This window comes from Culicoides brevitarsis, chromosome 3 (genome assembly GCF_036172545.1).
Source record: "Culicoides brevitarsis isolate CSIRO-B50_1 chromosome 3, AGI_CSIRO_Cbre_v1, whole genome shotgun sequence".
NCBI classification, from domain to species: Eukaryota; Metazoa; Arthropoda; class Insecta; order Diptera; family Ceratopogonidae; genus Culicoides; species Culicoides brevitarsis.
In genome coordinates, this window is record NC_087087.1 from 287,503 (window position 1) to 301,785 (window position 14,283).

Consider the following 14,283-nt stretch of genomic DNA (forward strand, 5'->3'; position numbering starts at 1 on the left):
TAGTTTTAACATTTTTTGTTGTTCAATTCTTTTCAACTTTTAGTTTTAAATATTTTGCATTCATTGATGATAGAAACTTTTTGCTGAATAGAAATTTGAATTTAATTAAGCATGTGTTCTTGACCTTCTTGCATGCATTCGTTTTCGGAACAAAAATAGAAAAAGATGAAAACTTAAACTAAAATAAATTTAAAAATGCTTTTTGATCAATATATTCAAAATTAATGATAACATTGACCTTCTTGGAACATTATCAAAAAAATATGCAGATATTTATTTTCTAATGAATTTAAAATATGAAGACAAAATTTTTCCATCCAATATAGAAATAAACGATCAACTCTCAGAGGACAACTGTATGAGAATGAGTGTGATTGTCCTTTTACTTGCAACAATAACAAAACAGACATACAAACACGAATCTCTAATGTCAATATGGTCTATCAAATAATAAAAGGGAAAATCGTTTTATTCTGGTTTTAAATGCTTGCAAATGTCCATTTTGCACGCTTGTTGTAATCTTTTATTCATTTTGTTTTCATTCACCCACAGGGAGATATTTGTGTGTCGCTCTTGTCTGATGCTTTTTTTGGCTTCTAAATAGGTCAAAATCTGGTTTTACGTATTTTTGAAAGAAAAAACTTTAGTTTACTGTGAAGAGATTACTTTTCACTGCAATAACTAATCTTTAAAAAAAATGAGAATCATTATCATAAAAAAACACTGCAGAACTTTTACTCAAGATAGAGTTGATAAGCTATGGATCATAAAGATATCGTTCCATTTACGTAATTTTTCTTATTAAAACAAACTTCTGAATCATAGCTACTGATATTGCATTTCTCATTTTCAAACGGTTTTTTGTTGAATTGTTATTCAAATGAATGTTACTTACTTGCACGATTTATGAACAACGCCCATAGATTCAGTCATCTCTACTAAATTGCATTTCGGCTTGAAAAATATGTGAGCTCTTATTGTTCTTTTATTGTGCGTTCAAAATTTTTATGTGAAATACAAACTAAATTAATTGTTAATTGTCGAAAACTATAAATTTATAATCAATAAAAATGCGCTTACCTTATAAATTTTCAACTTGCAAGGCTTTTGGTTTGTTTACAAAATGAAATTTCATATTCATTGCCATATAGAGAGTACTAAATTTATACTTTGAATGTTTTGATAAGAGAGAAAAATTATGTGATTCAGAAGGAAAAGTGTGGATATGTCTTCCTTTGACGATTCTCGTGAAAGTATCCCTTTACCTCCGCCGCTGCCATCTCCTGTAAAGACAGATGAAAAGAAGAAAACAAATGATGCAATTATAAATAATTTTTTACCGTATGAAGGGTTTGCATGGGCAAGTCCGCATTTGGAGTTGCAACGAGCTTGTTATTTCTCGCATGTAGCAATAAATGAACGACCCAAAGAATGTCGATATAAACATTTTGAAGGAATACTGCAAGAAGGTTTGTATAATAATATAAACTGATTTTTCAAATACCGAATTAAAAAATGTTATTTCAGGCCCAACGTGTGGCTTTGTTGCTTTAAGCATGTTGTTCAATATGCAAATCACTGCCAAAGACTTGTTTGCTCAAGGAGTCTCAAATGGTTTTACAATCAACGGAGAAATGTTCTGTGCTAACAACTTATTGTTAATTTTACGCTCAAATCAAAAATTTTTGTCTCCAAATGCTGAAACGTTTCTCTACAATGGATCATTAAATAGCGAAAAAATCAAATCAGAACTCAGAAACGGGTCTATTTTGTTAGTGCCTTATGACGCTGATGTCAACCATTCGCCTGCAATGCTAAAAGGTCACAAAGCTCATTGGGCTCTTATTGTTGGATACTTAATCACGCAAGATGACAAATTTTATGTCTTCGCGAGGCACGGAAAGTCAAAATATTTAGCATTGTGGTCTTTAGAGAGTCTCAGTAATAGTAATTCGGGACTTACAGAATTCGCAAAACCAAAAAAATATGAAAATCAAGAGTTTCTCTTGCCAGAAGGAGGCATCGTAGTTGGATTATGCGAAAAATCGATTGTTATACGAGGAGTTGACAATAAAGAAGTTGTATTATAAAACAAACTAAATTTACTTATTTTTTCTTTATTTAATATGTTCACAGCATTCGCTCTTCTTTCGAAGCTTTTTATCTTATCAAATGTTACATCTCTTATTTTTAGTTTTCTTCCATTTATATGTTCTTCTCAAATTTGCTAATTTTAATATTTTTCATTTTAAATATTTAGAGAAATGCCTTTACTCTTGCATTACTTCATTATTTGAATATTATTATTGATATATTCCTGTTTTTACAGTTTTTTGCTAAGATATTGGAGCAACTTTTCGGCTAATTAATAAAAATTATGATTATTATTATTGAGACATTGACTATCTATTGTTTTAATCTGCAAATGTGACTACTGTTAAGTAAAGTATTTAACACATGGAGCATTGATCTGGATAATAATATGTCTATCTCTATAATAATATGGAGTGAAAATGCATCAGTTTTAACACTTTATTATCTTTTGTCTATTATAGGTTTGAAATATTTATTGATACGATGGCTGGTATTCTATCACAACATTCATTTGATTTATATTAACTTTTATTTTGTGTGATTAGGATGGAAAGAGTATGTAGTACTTATTAGGGAAAATTATTGTATATCTATGGCTTTTTACTTTATTTTGTTGAATATATTTTAAAACTTTGCTTATGTCAGTATTATTTTTCTATTTCAATTCCAGATTTTTTTTTAAAAACAATATACTTTCGTATACGATTATGTTGCTTCAAAGTTTTTCGTTAATTAAAAAAAAATATATATTAGACAAACAGTTTCAATTGTAAGACAGGCAGATGATTAAAATAGACAATAATAATTGTTTATTAAAATTTTCATTATTTGTTCTTTTTAGATATGCTTCGTAATTGATATTTTTCTCTTTTCTGAATATTAAATTCAATCCATATTTAATTCCTGTTTTTATTTCTTAAATATTTATTTGGAGCACATATTTTCGATATACTTATTTGATATTTTTCATTAACACACTATTAGTACTTTTTTTATTTGTTTACGAGTATTTTATGGATTGTAGTTTAATTTTTTTAAGTTAGTAAACAGACAGGAATAAACATCATGATTTTATGAATCAAAATCAAGGAATGCAATATCAAGAATCTTTATAACGAGAAAATCAAAGCACTTTCGTTTCTGAAATATGAAAATGAAAATTTTAAAATTTTACTTTTTATCCTCTATATTTTTTAGCATTTTCTCATATTTTATTATTTATTTTTTTTTTAGAACACTGATACATTCACACACATTAACTTAGTTTTCTTTTCAAACAGCATTGAATATTCATTAATTGAAATGTTTTTTTTTATATCAATTCACTTAAATTCATTGATAATTTTATTTTCTATTTATTTATTTTTTGAGTCTTGATATTTTATTTATTTATTTTATGACACGAGTCAACATTTTTTTTATTAATATTCAATTTATTTTTTTTTTGTCTCTTTGAAAAATGTAAAAAACAACTCACTACTATTTTTCAGTAACAATAATTTTTATTTATTTTATTGATTTATTTTCATTTAGTTATTTAGTTTTTTTTCCTGTTTCAAATTCAACAAATCAGTCAAAAATAAATTCGCGTAAACTAAGACATGTTTTATTTTGACTAAATTTTTTTTTTTACGTTACAATTTGCATTTATACAGATTACTAAAATTAATGATAAGACAAAAAAAGCGAATGGAAAATTTCTATTTTAATATAATATAAATTGGGATGACTAGTTTTGAATTTTGCTTATAAATTATTTTTTCATAATTAAATTATACAATTCAGTTCTGAAACGTTTTTACTCTTCTACCATTGTTGTAGCTGTGCCTATTAGAGCAATCGGGAAATTTCTCACGTGTGTTTGCCATTGAGATGAAAGTTGAAAGAATTTAACGCCTGTCCATTCAGTGCCATCGATATAGACTTTAAAAAAGAAAAGATTATTTTTTTTATTTTTAGATTAATAAACAGTAAAATTACCTCTTAACGGCGCTTGATGTGACTTTGGTGAACAAATTAACCTTGCAACTCCATCAACAAGTTGTTCCTTTTCCATATCACGATCTTTTTCCTTCTTTTTGCCCAAACGCATTACTGCACATGAAAACATAAACGTTGTTAGAAATGTTCAAAGCGACATGGAGAAAAGTGCATTAAATTATAAGTGATGTAATGATGAAAGTGAGTGAGTTTGATAGTTTATGTGAGAAAATTAAATAAAATATAAACAAAAGTTCATGCAACATGATATAAAATAACCTACACAAAAAGGATATAAGAATACGTATGATTGTTAAACAATATACTTTAAAATATGTAGGATGAAAAATACATCAAAGTTTATAAATTCATATAGTAATATTAAACTATTTTATCCGTTGGGAAATTCATTATAATGTTAGTTTACTTTGAAATTAAACATAAGCTTAGAATTAGGTTAAATATGTAGGTATTTAGTATAACTTGAAAATATGAGATTTACAAATGTTGTTTTTTTCAATTCATTTTTATCTCTTTTATATGTATGTAAATATTACAGCGAAATTATTTTACTCTATTCTTTAAACTTGGCTTGCAAAAAAGATGAGCAACAGAACAACTCATAAATTATAAACAATTCAATTTCTCGTTAATATTTCATTTTTCTATTACTTTGCGTGTGTTTTTGTCGCATTTCATGTTCTCGTGATAAACTAACACTTTTAACTCGCAGAATGATAATTGACAAGAAAAAATATTATTGTTAAGTCTCATGTGTAGTTTTTTTTTACTTTTCATTAGAACAAAATAAAAATGTTCCATTTTTTAATTAATTGAAAATAAATATGAAACAGAAAAAAAGAAAACCATAGTGTAGAATCGTGTTTGTTGGCTTTATTTGTTTGCGTTTTTTTTACTTACATTTTTGCTGTACATATGCATTCTCTAACAGATCTACGAGAAGTGCTATTAAACGTTCACAAAGTGAAAAGAGAAATAAATAAAAAAATAACTCATCTAAATAAATTGTTTTTCTCAAATAAAAAGTAAAAAATAAATCAGAAAAAAATTTCTTTGTTGTTACTTTATGATAAATTTTTTTTTCATGAATTTTTTTTTTCATAATATTTCAATTATATTTTTTGTATAAATTTCATAATTGATTTTTTAATAAAGAACATGTCAGGGAAAAAGATGAAAAGTAGCCATGATATTTGTTCTTGTGTGACAAATTTTTGCATTTTTTATAATGTAAGAAATTTTGTTTAAAGATTAAGAGATGCTTCTTGTTCTTTTAGTAGAAAAATAGAAAATAGCATTAAACTAACAAAAGAAAAAAAAATATGATCTTTTGCGTAAATTCTCATATAGTACATCAAACAATGAGAGAAAAAATATCAAAATACAAGAAGAGATCAAAAATTATGTTAGTTGTGCATCATTGAGGAAAAAACAAACAAGTGAATGATATGCTTAATTAAATGAATTGATTGCCGACGACTGAGGAAGTGATTTTAAAATTAGTCATTCTGTCTCTCTATGGGGTGTATATTAGTATTCATTTGCAAAATGATGTCGACGAAGAAGGAGATAAATTGAAAATGACATCTTTTAAATGAGGCGAGTGAAGTGAATTGGGAACAAATTGTGCGTTATTTAAACAAAACAAGAGAAAAAAGTTCAAAACTTACTCTTCTGTTTCTTTTCTTTGGTTGAATAGCTCAGCGTGAGTCCACTTGATATCTCTCCTGTCAACGGATATGGCGGTAAACGCCATACCTATCGGAAAAAAACACTTAATAAAGCGAATGCTGAAACAATGGATGAAAAATTTTACCTGTAAATTTCTAAAAGTACTTTTTATACTATTTTTGCCTTGATCCTTGTCTTTCGTTTGACCCTTTTCACGCCCTTCAATAATAGGTCTCGCAATTGGCCAATAATCGATTTGTAATTCAACAGCTTCTTGTGTATTATTTGCAGATGATGGCGTACTTGGCATTGGAGGAGAATTTCGCCCGCTTTGTGGAGGACTTCCGGAAGCAGTTTGTGTTCCCGTTTGCGAAATACTCGTTGATAGAGACTCATCCATATCCAATGACAAAACATTCGGATCAATGCATGTCAATTTAACATCCTAAAATGGATTTGTAACATTATACTCTGCATTGTAACAGATCAAAACTAACTTACACTTATAAATGGTACAAATATTTGGCACGAATCTTCATCCTTATAATTAACCATGGCTTCAGCGATTGGCACTTGCGTACATGGCCCGCTACAGTAAATATATTTATGCAAACGATTCGTTATTTCAATTCCGTCGTTTTTGGTATCTGTCGCATCCAAAGTTGCGATTCGCTCGCACAGTTGTTGCCAAACTTCCGTACCAAATAAGGAACCGTATGTTGTGTCAATTGAACTTAAATATCGTGCGATAGCACAAGATCCTGAAAATTTTATACAATTAAATTTGAAAAATAGTTTGATTTTCAAAAATTTTCAAATTATTTACCTATAGGAACTATATAATAACGAATATGATTTGCCCAATCTGGAGGTCTCACACCCAAGAGATCAACGTAATGTCGTAAAACAGCACCTTGTAACCAGTCTCCGCCAACTAACACGACTTTTATTGTATTTGGCGGTTTTGCGTTTGAATTACAGCTAAAAATTTAGAATTTTTATTTGAAATTTTTAAATTTATTGATCAAAATACTCACTATTTTTGAATCTTATTCATCAATGCAGTCAAAATAGCTTTAATCTCCGCCGTGTTTTGAGGAGAAAATGTAACTTTGAATGTTCGTGACAGTAGTTCACTCACTTTTGGAGACAAAATTCCTCCTCCATGCGCTTCTTGAGGACCTACAAGCACAACGACATCAGGTAATATGCTAATTTCCATATTAAATATTTTCGCAAGCTGATCCAATAAAGTTTTTCGCGGTTCAACATTTGTGGGTGAAAGACATGCATCTAACATTGCGTTAGATTTCATTTGCGGAAATTGTGATGATGCTGATGAGATTTGTTGTTGCAATGTCTGTTGTTGATCATTGCTGGATATACTAAAACTAAGTGATTGCTTTTTCTTGTTGCTCGGCGTACTGCTTGAAGTACGGAAAAGACGAGATCGACGATCTCCGCCGCCTTCTTTACTATCTTTCGGAGGACTTGCAGCAATTTGTTCCGATTGTTGTGTAGCATTTGGAATGTCAGGATCTGTTGAAGGAGCTCCTTCGTTTCCGGAGCTGTCGTTTTTCCATTCGCCGCTTCGATCTAATGAGGAAAAAATTGGAAATATAAAAGCAAATTCGACAAATTTTACTTCTCAAACAGAAACTTAATGGTTAACCAATTGTATGAAAGGAAATAACAGAATATTATATTTCTCTACAAAAAAGCAACATGCACATGCACAAATATTATCTATGGAAATTCAAAATAAATACCAAATGCTTTTACCATTAAACCCAACTTTAACCAAAATCTTAAGGATACATTCATGTCAGTTTCATTATTTAGGAAAAGGATTTTTCAAACAAGGATTATTTTTAGACCCATTTGTGACAAGTGCGAAAAATCTAACAGAAAAAACAAAACAAAATAAAATACAAACCTAAGCTAACAGGCGATGATTTTTTATTATTAATCGCATTAATATCGTTTGACGTAATCTGATTGTTAATTGTTCCAGAATAATCCCATTTGTTTGGATTGTACTCTTTTTGTATAAAGTCATTGTATGCATTTCGTTCCCAAACTTCTGTAAAACAAATATTTATCGAATCAAGAATCAAGCCATGCACAAAAAATTAAAAGTTTTATAAAATATCATCAGCAGCAAAAAAAAAATGCAAAAATTCTTTAAATTTTAAAAGAAAAAAATCACACGAAGTTTTCACTTAATTGAAGAAGAAACATTCATGCTTCATTATTAACTTGATTATTATACTTTTTTCGATGATAATGAAATATTAACAAGACAAGAGAGTAAATTTCATTGCAACTAACCTGCTGTATTGTCATGCAAAACTTGTCGGGATGACGTAAAGAATGGTCGAAGAGATGGTTTTGGCGTTGATCCAATAGATATGCTGTCGATATCTTGTCCCGATTCTTCGCCACACGATAAGGATTCTAATTCCTGAAAGAGTGCATCAAGATCTCTTTCGCCTCCGAGTGTCGCATGCCCTCTGCCTCCTGTATCGCCTTCCAATTCATCAGGAACTTTGAAACGTTTAAGGAGAGCAACTATCTTTTGTTTGAAATTTCGCTGAAAAATTTCATAATTTTTGAGAATGTTTTTTTTTATCACAAATGAAAGACAAAAACTTACTCGATTGAATTTCGCACGTCCTCCTTTCTTACGTTCACTTCCAAAATTATCAAGTTCACTGTCACTGTCTCCTTCGTTTTTGGCTAAATTTCCATCATCTGCGTCGCCATCTCCCTGTGACAACCCCATTTTACAGTAATTTGACCTTTTTCCGTTGTATGAACGTTTGTAACGATCCAAACGATCGTCATTATCTTCATTTGAGCTAAAATCTGGTTCTTCATCCTCGTCAGAATAATCATTTTGAACTATAAAAAGTTGTATTTTTAGAATATATTAAAAGAAAACAAAAAATAATAAAATAACTTACGAGCAACTACAACACTGTTATTATTTTTATTGTCAGCATCAACGGGAATAGATGAAACTTGTGTTGCTCGAACTGTCGCCAAACTTAATCCTTGTCGACCTGCTTTGCCAGAAGCTATTAATTCAACTGTCATGTCTACAGATTTTTGCAAAACGTAATCCATTCGTATCACACCTTCTGCTAATGTCTTATAGCCTAATATTGTCCTCGACTTGTATTTTTTGCGTCGTTGTAATAGTATTAGTAACCTAAAACATAGGAAATATGAAAGAGATGAAGCTAACTGAAAAAAAGGGGAAACTCAGAGCGTAATGTAATAAGCTTCCTATTATAGCTTATTAGCAAATCCTAACGAAAAACATTGTTTGTCGTCGTAATTCAATTATATTTCAAAAGAATATAATCATATTATTAACAATGACAATCTAGATTCATTCACATGATGTGCACTTACCTGTTTCCGTCTCTCTTCAAGAAATGCGGATACTGTAAACTAAAATGCAGATCTAAATCTGTCTCGAAAAATGGGGGACTCCGTAACTCAGCTCCAATGCCATTTGATTGCAGAACCTGCTGCTGTTGCTGCTGTAAGCCAGCGAAATTTCCTCCTCCTCCTTGCGGCGTGATAATTTGTGGCACGGGAATCTCGTGTGATCGTAAAGTACGTTTTGAGCTTTGCATTTTAACAGCTAACGAAAGTGACGTCAAATCAGGCGGCAATGGCGTCATTAATGATAATCGAGTAATTTTTAAGGAACATAGTCTGAAAAAGAAAAAGAGAAAAGAAAAGCTTAATTTTAATCGCAATAAAATAATCTGAAAAGAAAAAAGTTTAAACATGTTTTTAAAAGTTTTAAATATCGTCAGGAAAACAAAGCAATTATACAGGGTTGAAATATAAATGCATTTTTTGCAGCAAGAGAAATACTTTCAATTCATTATTATTGAGGGGGAGTGAAAAGTATACTATTAGTCAAGGTAGCAGACTGGCGCCCGTAATTTCATATGTTACGGATTTGCATATCAATTTATTATATTAGCGAAATGCATTATTACCTTCTGTTTGCTCATTCATTTACTCAGAAACACAAACGAGCTTCAACAGTAATCAAGTGCTAATGTGCAATAAATAATCATCCGAATTGGATCTGTAAATTACCTTTTGAATCATAATAACAAACAGATAGCGATTATTTATTACATTTATTGATATTTGAGTCTTGAGTCTACTAACGCATGGCGTCGATACAAATGTAGAATGATATAGAGTTACATTGAACTTTCGTCGTCTCCTCTTCAAATTATTTAATCGGCGTAATTTCTTGTCGTTTCATCACAAAAATAAAAATACTTTCTCTCATGCACATTTTTGTAGTATATATTTCACATTCAAGGTACTTTTTTTCAAGAATTACTCCGAAAATTTCGTTTTCATCATCATTAAATTCGTTATGCCAAATTATTTTTTTCCTCTTTCATCAGCAGCTTTTTATTACACACACGACATGTTGTTTACAAATTTACATAACAAACAAAGAGAAAAAAGTACATTTCTTCTCAATTTCCATTCATCAAACACGACATACGAACTCCCTTTTATAATAAGGTTTCTTTTAAAACAAAATATTGATTGACTGTTCAAAAATTGCTTGCAAGGCTTTATCGAAAACTTCTATCATAAGACGCCGCGTTGTTTTGTTAAATGAATAATAAACAAAAACAGAAGTGTAACCTATTTTTTCCCCCATTTTAGTTTACCTGTGATGGTAATTAAGGTGTTATTTCCTACAAATGTATTTCTCTAATATAGCACAGAAAAAGCTTTTCATTCATTTTCTTTTTACAATTATAAGTTGACTGAACTCGAGTCGCATGTTTATTATTATTATTAAACAAACATATTTCGCCTACTTATTCGTTTCTTTTGTGATTTTAACTTTGCTACATTTTAATGATCTCTTTTTTCCATTGTTTCTTCTAAACAGTAGTTATTGGAGTTCAATCAGAAATGCGAATGATTTTGATGCATTTTATTGCACAACACTGCAAAATTAATAAATAAGTGTCGTAAAAGAAATCAAGTAAAAAAACAATAAATGACTTCCTATTGTTTATGCTTCAATAAAGTATATAATATATATTTTTCAATTTTTTTTTTTTTTTTGTTAAATTAATCACATTTTAGTTTTAATGAAATTATTAAAAAATATTTTCTACATGAAGAAGGAAAAAAAAATCGTTCATGTGAATAATTTTGTCAAAATAGTATTTAAAAAATAAAAAATACGTAAAAAAATACTTAAATTTTACGTAAAAAATACGTAATTTTGATTTTGGAAGCATATTTGAAGATTTTTAAGCTTGAAATTCATCAAATAGTATGGAAAACTACTTTGGATGTCTTTTTGATAAGGTTAAAATTTGAAAAATAGTAAATTTTGGAAAACTACTTTCAAGCTTTGGAAAACTACTTTGGATGTTTTTTGATGGTTCATAGGTTAAAATTTGAAAAATATAAAATACGTAAAAAATACGTAATTTTGACTTTGGAAGCATATTTGAAGATTTTTAAGCTTGAAATTCATCAAATAGTATGGAAAACTACTTTGGATGTCTTTTTGATGGTTCATAAGGTTAAAATTTGAAAAATATAAATTACGTAAAAAATACGTAATTTTGACTTTGGAAGCATATTTGAAGATTTTTAAGCTTGAAATAGTATGGAAAACTACTTTGGATGTCTTTTTGATGGTTCATAAGGTAAATAAATATTTCACTGTTGATATCCGCAAAAAATAAATTTATCTCGCACATCATTTACATGAATCCGCAACTTAACCACGTCATTAACTATTGTTGCACGCGTACAAACAATATCAATTTTTGTTCACAAAACAAAAACCCAACAATAACAATTAAACTTGTAAATTACGAATTTTTAACAGCTAAAAATGTTCAGAGAGCGAACAAAAATCACATAAATTACTTTCGAAATGGGAATTTAAAAACCCATATGATTGATGTAGAAACATTTTAATATATATAACATTACGCACCTGAGGTATTTTGACATGTAATGAGCATGTACAATAAATATAACATTAATTGTGTCATCGAAAGTTTTCTATTTGTAAAAAATAAAAGTTATGTCGATTATCATTGTTGGTGAAATTGTCTGCTTATAAAAGCATGACATGATATTGCTATTTTTTATTCTTTATTTATTTATCGAATGTTCCGATTTATTTGTGTCATCGCAAAACATCTAAATACAAAGTTTGCTAATGGACTCGCATTCAGAGACGCGACAGAAAATTTTTATTGATTCTCAATCAATTGATTTGTGTCCTTATCAATGTCAATATTTATACTTATTTTACAAAATTTAGTCATAATATTGTCAAAATGTAAACAAAATACTGAATGATTGATAACGCGTCGAAAGAAAAAAAAACTTCACTTGTCAATGCAAACAATCAACAAAAATTTCTGACGCCATACCATGTCGTTTTCAACTGCCGGCAATTCCTCACGAGACACATGACGGAAGTTTATATTGGACCAGATTTTTAATCATTATCATCACAACTAAAAGTGAAATGTGTGACGGGTTTGTTAATTATAACTCGTTAACTGGCGATTTAAATTATGCTGTTAAAAATTGCGATAAATCTTTTTTTATTTTATTTATTTATTTATTGAAAATATTTTCCTCTTTTCGAATAATGTTGCCAAAAAAGTGTTGTGAAATTTCGATTATCTCATTAAAGTATAAACAACAAAAAATTGTAATTTAAATTAAGTCTGTCATCGGATTTGACACGCGTATCTGATGCTAATTGATTGAATATTGGTCTCAAGAGATGCAACAACGACACACGAGGCGTTTCATTAACCAAAAGTATCTCGCTCCCATATGATGAAACAAAATTGAAAATAAAAGCCACAAAGTAATGGTCAAGCAATTTCATTACAATTTCAAATGTAATAAAATTAAAATTAAATTTGCAGTCAGGGATACAAACACACGAAACAAGTGATGCGCATTCAAGTTATACATATAAGGAAATGAATAACCTGTCCGTTTGCCAAGGACAATGTCATGCATTCTATTTGCTCGTTAGTTGTTGTTGTTGTAATTGAACGTTATTGGAAATTCTCATGGCATAGCCAAAAATGCATGTAAATATTTGGTGTGTATGCAAAATTCTGCTTATTATTATTTATTTAAAACGCACCTTATCTTATTGTTTTGTTTGTAAAACAGATAAATGAATCGTGATGTGAGCTTAAATTAGTATGCGTGAACATGCCACGAGTTATAATAATACATATATGTAAAATCAGAGGCGTGACGAGGCGCAGGTTTAAAAATTGTCTTTTGGCAAGCGTAAAATGTCAAGAAATTTCACAAAAAACTGTTAAGAGTTTCACTGTTTTCAAGTTAATATATGCAAGTTGTTGCTCTTTTTTTGTCTTAAGTACGATCATTATTGCACATTATTTCATTTTTTCATGCATATTCATAAAACTATATAATTTTTAGCGCAAAATATTTCGCTTCATTCAGAATTATTGTAATTTTCATATTTTTTTAAAGCATTTTATGGAATGTCGTTGAATCATTTATTATATTGTCTCTTCTTTAATTTTAGAAGGTGTGTGAAATTTTGCGTGGCTGTTGTTTATTATTATTGTTGTCTGTCTTTGTTGATATTCACACTGCGAATAAACGAAGAACGAAATTTGCGAAAAAAGGCTTTCATCTCTGCCCATTCATCAATAAAGTCGTGATGAATTGAAATTAAAAGGAATCTCCGTAAGTGAGCGACAAGCAAGCTAATAACGCCAATTGTAGCAACAACAATAATGGAGCTAATTTAAAATAGATTTTTATCTCTTTGTACTCTTTGTTGATACTTTTTATATGTATGTATTAACCAGTTTTTGTATACTTTGGAACAAAGCAATAGTTTCAGCTACTGTTGTTTCTCTAAAGAACTGAGCTTCGATGTTTGTACAACTCACCTGCAATGAAAAAGAACAAACAAAAAATATAGTTAGTTAAAAGTTAAAAAATTTCCGTTTGCATGTTTGCTTGAATGAAGTATACAGCTAATGTTAAGAATATTCTGTCACACCTCTTTGAATAATATATCAAATTACGTCGCTTGTTTATTATTATTCTTTAAAGTTATTCACTGCATACACAATAAAAGTACATGATTAAAATTCATGTTTCTTTCAATTTCATACAAACAATTCATTTCGATCGTCAATCTGTTTCAAGTGCATACATAAGAAACGACGACGTTGAACTTGGTCTCTGCATATTTGTCATATTATTATTTTTCAAAGCCGTTGTATATTATTATTGCTATTTACGCATCGTAACATAACCAGTAGCTTTTTGTCTTTCCATATACCGAATAATAATCATATTCAAGAAAAAAAAAAGAAAAAAACGGCAATACGTTGATGTTGATGATGTATCAAATTATTGCTTGCTTTCACTTTCTATTCATGATATTTTTTTTTTGTTTTATTACTG

General features: G+C 29.2%; 2 protein-coding genes across 3 annotated transcripts in view; one reads left to right on the forward strand and one right to left on the reverse strand.

Moving 5' to 3' along the window:
• The first annotated feature begins 1,225 nt into the window (after positions 1-1,225).
• Positions 1,226-2,090, forward strand: LOC134833452 (actin maturation protease). The gene is made up of 2 exons (XM_063847768.1): positions 1,226-1,469; positions 1,528-2,090. Exons 1-2 carry the CDS (start codon positions 1,226-1,228, stop codon positions 2,088-2,090), a joined length of 807 nt encoding a protein of 268 aa, XP_063703838.1.
• Positions 2,091-3,722: 1,632 nt separating this feature from the next.
• The window catches only part of LOC134833608 (phosphofurin acidic cluster sorting protein 2), a 30,173-nt gene continuing 19,612 nt past the window's right edge, over positions 3,723-14,283 (reverse strand). The window contains exons 2-13 of one of the 2 annotated variants that reach the window (XM_063847981.1): positions 9,187-9,495; positions 8,733-8,980; positions 8,423-8,670; positions 8,098-8,359; positions 7,703-7,849; positions 6,804-7,362; positions 6,593-6,747; positions 6,268-6,527; positions 5,912-6,211; positions 5,766-5,853; positions 4,075-4,188; positions 3,723-4,017 (exon numbers count right to left, since the gene is read on the reverse strand). In XM_063847981.1, the coding sequence (XP_063704051.1) occupies positions 3,893-4,017; positions 4,075-4,188; positions 5,766-5,853; positions 5,912-6,211; positions 6,268-6,527; positions 6,593-6,747; positions 6,804-7,362; positions 7,703-7,849; positions 8,098-8,359; positions 8,423-8,670; positions 8,733-8,980; positions 9,187-9,495 (2,815 nt within the window). In that variant the 3' untranslated portion in view covers positions 3,723-3,892. The remainder of the gene's footprint in view (positions 4,018-4,074; positions 4,189-5,765; positions 5,854-5,911; positions 6,212-6,267; positions 6,528-6,592; positions 6,748-6,803; positions 7,363-7,702; positions 7,850-8,097; positions 8,360-8,422; positions 8,671-8,732; positions 8,981-9,186; positions 9,496-14,283) is intronic. The other variant, XM_063847982.1, reaches the window with a different exon arrangement.

Bases quoted from the DNA above. Each gene is read 5' to 3' on its own strand.
- LOC134833452 (XM_063847768.1), top strand. From the start codon at position 1,226: ATGTCTTCCTTTGACGATTCTCGTGAAAGTATCCCTTTACCTCCGCCG. The intron at 1,470-1,527 runs GTTTGTATAATA...ATGTTATTTCAG, and splicing joins TGAAGGAATACTGCAAGAAG to GCCCAACGTGTGGCTTTGTT.